Consider the following 4257-nt stretch of genomic DNA (forward strand, 5'->3'; position numbering starts at 1 on the left):
AGGGATGCTGCCAGACTGCCATGACAGTCCTCCAGCGAGGAGAAGCACCATCACTTCATCCTCAGGAGAGAAGAGAACGTGTTCACATAGTGTTATTTTCACCTGACCTTTGACCCCTCTCCCTTTAAATTCATCAGATTAGTTGTTCTCATCTGATTAGATGAACACTTGTATTGTTCTTTTCTACACCTCATGTACTAGTCTGTACATAACACGTTAATAACATAGAATAATAATGATAGAATAACCCAAATATTGATTGTGAAGAAACTGCTGCGTTGTTGTCATGTGATGTCCGTGTTCTTACACAGTGAGCTTCTCTTCAGTAAACAACTTAACAATACTATAATTGTCTCATCTGATTATTGTTACTGCAGCTGACCTTCCTGTGTGAATAATACCTGCTTAGCACACACACCTTATTTGGAATCCATGACTCATCATCATCTTATTACAGAGAGAAGATACTGCAGATTCTGAGACATAATAGATTTGTACTTAACTTTATATACCGTACTACACTACATTTATATCACTTTTTATGACTTTTTTTACTATATAAAAAAGTAAATAGATTTTTAAAAATACAAAATTTAAATGAATCCGTTATGGTCCTTTATTATAGCACTTTAATATTTGCGCATTTTTTTAAATATCTTTATTTTCATCACTCATTGTATGGATTTATTTTATGTATTTTCAATTTCTAGTCTATTTTATTTATATTTTATCTACCCCTTTCCCATTGCTTTATTGATTCAGAAACAGATTATTTTATCTTTATTGTTGTGAATGTCTTGTAATGTAATATTAATATATATATATATATATATATATATATATATATATATATATATATATCATATTTTAATGTTATGGTTATAAATACATTTTAAAATAATAAAATAAATCATTATAAATAAACATTGTATGTTTTTGTTGAATTTTTTTTTTTTTAAATAATAACAAACATGAATTATATTTCAATATTTTTAGATGAATCTTTTGATAACTAACAATATATTATTGACATAAATGTGTTTAATTTGTTTATATGCAAGCCTTCAGTGTTTGGAAAGCTTACCATGATAAAAATGCACATGTGCACAAGAAAGAAAATGGTATAATTATTATTTAAGCTGCATATTATCATACATTTTAATTATTCCAAAAGATAAAATATGGTAGATGTCACTTTATTGTAACACTTTTACACTTACTTTTTTAACTATATGAAATGAATACATAATTTAAATAAATGAATAAATAGATACATAAATCAGTTGTGGTCCTTTATAACAACACTATTACATTTTTATTACTATTAATATACTATATTTACTTTTGTATTGAACTAAATAAAAATGAAATATACAAATAAATGAATACATACATAAATACATAAACAAATAAATTAAAATGAATGAAAAAAATAAATACATAAATGCATATATCAGTTGTGGTCTTTTATAACTACACATTTACACTTGCATTTTTATTACTTTTAATATACTATACTTAGTTTTTTATTGTACTAAAAAAATGTATATAAAAATAAATGAATACATACATAAATAAATAAACAAATAAATTAAAATGAATACATAAATAAATAATAGATAAAATAAATACATAAATCAGTTGTGGTCCTTTATAACAACACTTTTACACTTGCAATTTTATTACTATTAATATACTATACTTACTTTGTTATTGTACTAAAAAGATAAAATACATGAATACATACATAAACAAATTAATTAAAATAAATAATATAATATATAAATAAATACATACAATGCATTCAAACCTTGGCCGAGTCATACCAAAGACTATAAAAATGGGACCCATTACCTCTCTGCTTGGCACTCAGCATCAAGGGTTGGAATTGGGGGTTAAATCACCTACCCCCGTATTTTCCGCACTATAAGGCGCACCGGATTATTAGCCGCACCTTCAATGAATTACATATTTCATAACTTTGTCCACCAATAAGCCGCCCCGGACTATAAGCCGCGCCTACGCTGCGCTAAAGGGAATGTCAAAAAAACAGTCAGATAGGTCAGTCAAACTTTAATAATATATTAAAAACCAGCGTTCTAACAACTCTGTTCACTCCCAAAATGTACGCAAATGTGCAATCACAAACATAGTAAAATTCAAAATAGTGCAGAGCAATAGCAACATAATGTTGCTCGAACGTTAATGTCACAACACACAAAATAAACATAGCGCTCACTTTCTGAAGTTATTCTTCATTCGTAAATCCTTCGTCTTCGGTGTCCGAAGTGAAAAGTTGGGCAAATTTACGATCCACTGGCAGATGTTGGCGTCGTCTGGCGCTGCCTCCTCGTCTTAGTGAAGGTGTGTTCGCCTTCTGTCATCCATTGTTCCCACGCAGTTAGCAGTCTAGCTTCGAATGCCCTGTTGACACCAATATCTAGCGGCTGGAGGTCTTTTGTCAATCCACCCGGAATGACGGCGAGTATTGAATTAAGCGCGTAAGCGTGTCTCTCAATGTGCTGTTATGAGCTAGCAAATATAACAACTACACTACCCAGCATGCAACGATAGTTACGAGCATGCGCGGTAGCCCTGAGAAGCGTTGTTGTATGCTTGGAGTTCGAATGTGGTTATGAGCACGCTGTGAGAAAACGTTGAGAACTCAGTTAACACGCCTCGTCTGCTTTATTTATAATTAGACAGACAACACACTTAATAGGAGCCATTTTGGGGTCTTTACATAAACACACAAATGGAAATGAAACGTCACATATCCCAGCATGCACCGCGCGCTTCTTCTACGGGGAAAAAAGATGGCGGCTGTTTACCGTAGTTGCGAGACCTAAACTTTATGAAAATGAATCTTAATATTTATCCATATATAAAGCGCACCGGGTTATAAGGCGCACTGTCAGCTTTTGAGAAAGTTTGTGGTTTTTAGGTGCGCCTTATAGTGCGGAAAATACGGTACATTATTCCCGAGCGTGGCCACCGCTGCTGCTCACTGCTCCCCTCACCTCCCAGGGGGTGGAACAAAGGGATGGGTCTAATACAGAGGTTAATTTCACCACACCTAATATGTGTGTGACTATCAGTGGTACTTTTAAGTACATACATCAGTTGTGATCCTTTATAACACCACTTTTACACTTGCATTTGTATTACTATTAATATACTACACTTACTTTTTTATTGTACAAAAAAAAAAGAAAAATCTAAATAAATGAATAAATACATAAACAAATAAATTAAAATAAATAAATAGTTTTGGATCACAACACTTTTACACTTGCATGTTTACTACTTGTGACTGTAATGTGATATTTGTCAGGTTTTAACTGCTGCTGGATCCCAAATTTCAGATGACTGAAGTATGAGTACTAACTTCCTGCTATAGTGAAAATGTCCTGCCTGTATTTGACCCTGAGTGCTCCAAGCTGCTCTAATCTCCTTCCATCTTCAGCACAGCTCAACATTCCACATCCTTATGGACTTGAGCGGCAGAAACCTGACAATACTTCACTCTCACCTTCCAAGACCTGAAGTTAGAATGACGCCTTAGAAGAGGACTTCCTGACTGAGCGCCATGGAAGCACCAGTAGATAGTTTAAGAGTCCGCTACAAAGAAGAAGATGGGACGGTGCTGTTTGAGAGCTACATTCCCCCCTCCAGGGACGCCATCCACCTGCCGACGTACGTGCTCTACCTGCTCATGGCCATTTTCATCCTGTTGGGGGTTCTCTACGCCATCATCGGACACCTCATCAAGGACCTCATCCATGACTCTGCAGGTCAGGTGCTACATTAGACATGATATCTTCTTATCACAGGCCTTATTTATCATGATGGCACAATGTAACCTGTGGAGGGATTCTTGTCTCCCAGACTGGCTCTTAGGCGAGCAGCCCGAGGAGGTGGTGGTCAACTACTGTGAAGCCAAAGACAAATTCATGGCTGATTGGTGTCCGGAAACCACGCCGGAGCTGCAGGAGATGGCCCGAGCTGAAGAGAAGAAGATGGCCGATAAGGACTTCATGAAGTCACCTGCTGTTTGGATTATTTCCACGGAGCCGTGTGCCACCAGGACGGGACCCCGCGTGGTGTTTGGGAAGAGGACTTAGAAAGAAGATCATGTCCAATCAATGGGTGGATATTTGACTTCAATGACAAGTCACGTTGTCAATTAACTACAATGTCAAGTAAAAAGTGTTGAATTCTTTTTATAAAGAAATATAAAAACAGATGTGTATAAAA

At 35.1% G+C, this 4257-nt stretch overlaps 1 protein-coding gene across 1 annotated transcript; it reads left to right on the plus strand.

Annotated features, from left to right (window-relative positions):
- The first annotated feature begins 3470 nt into the window (after positions 1-3470).
- On the plus strand, positions 3471-4257 carry LOC140679587 (uncharacterized). The gene is made up of 2 exons (XM_072915257.1): positions 3471-3794; positions 3889-4257. Exons 1-2 carry the CDS (start codon positions 3590-3592, stop codon positions 4122-4124), a joined length of 441 nt encoding a protein of 146 aa, XP_072771358.1. The 5' UTR covers positions 3471-3589; the 3' UTR covers positions 4125-4257.

Source organism: Nerophis lumbriciformis, linkage group LG19 (assembly GCF_033978685.3).
Source record: "Nerophis lumbriciformis linkage group LG19, RoL_Nlum_v2.1, whole genome shotgun sequence".
NCBI lineage: Eukaryota > Metazoa > Chordata > Actinopteri > Syngnathiformes > Syngnathidae > Nerophis > Nerophis lumbriciformis.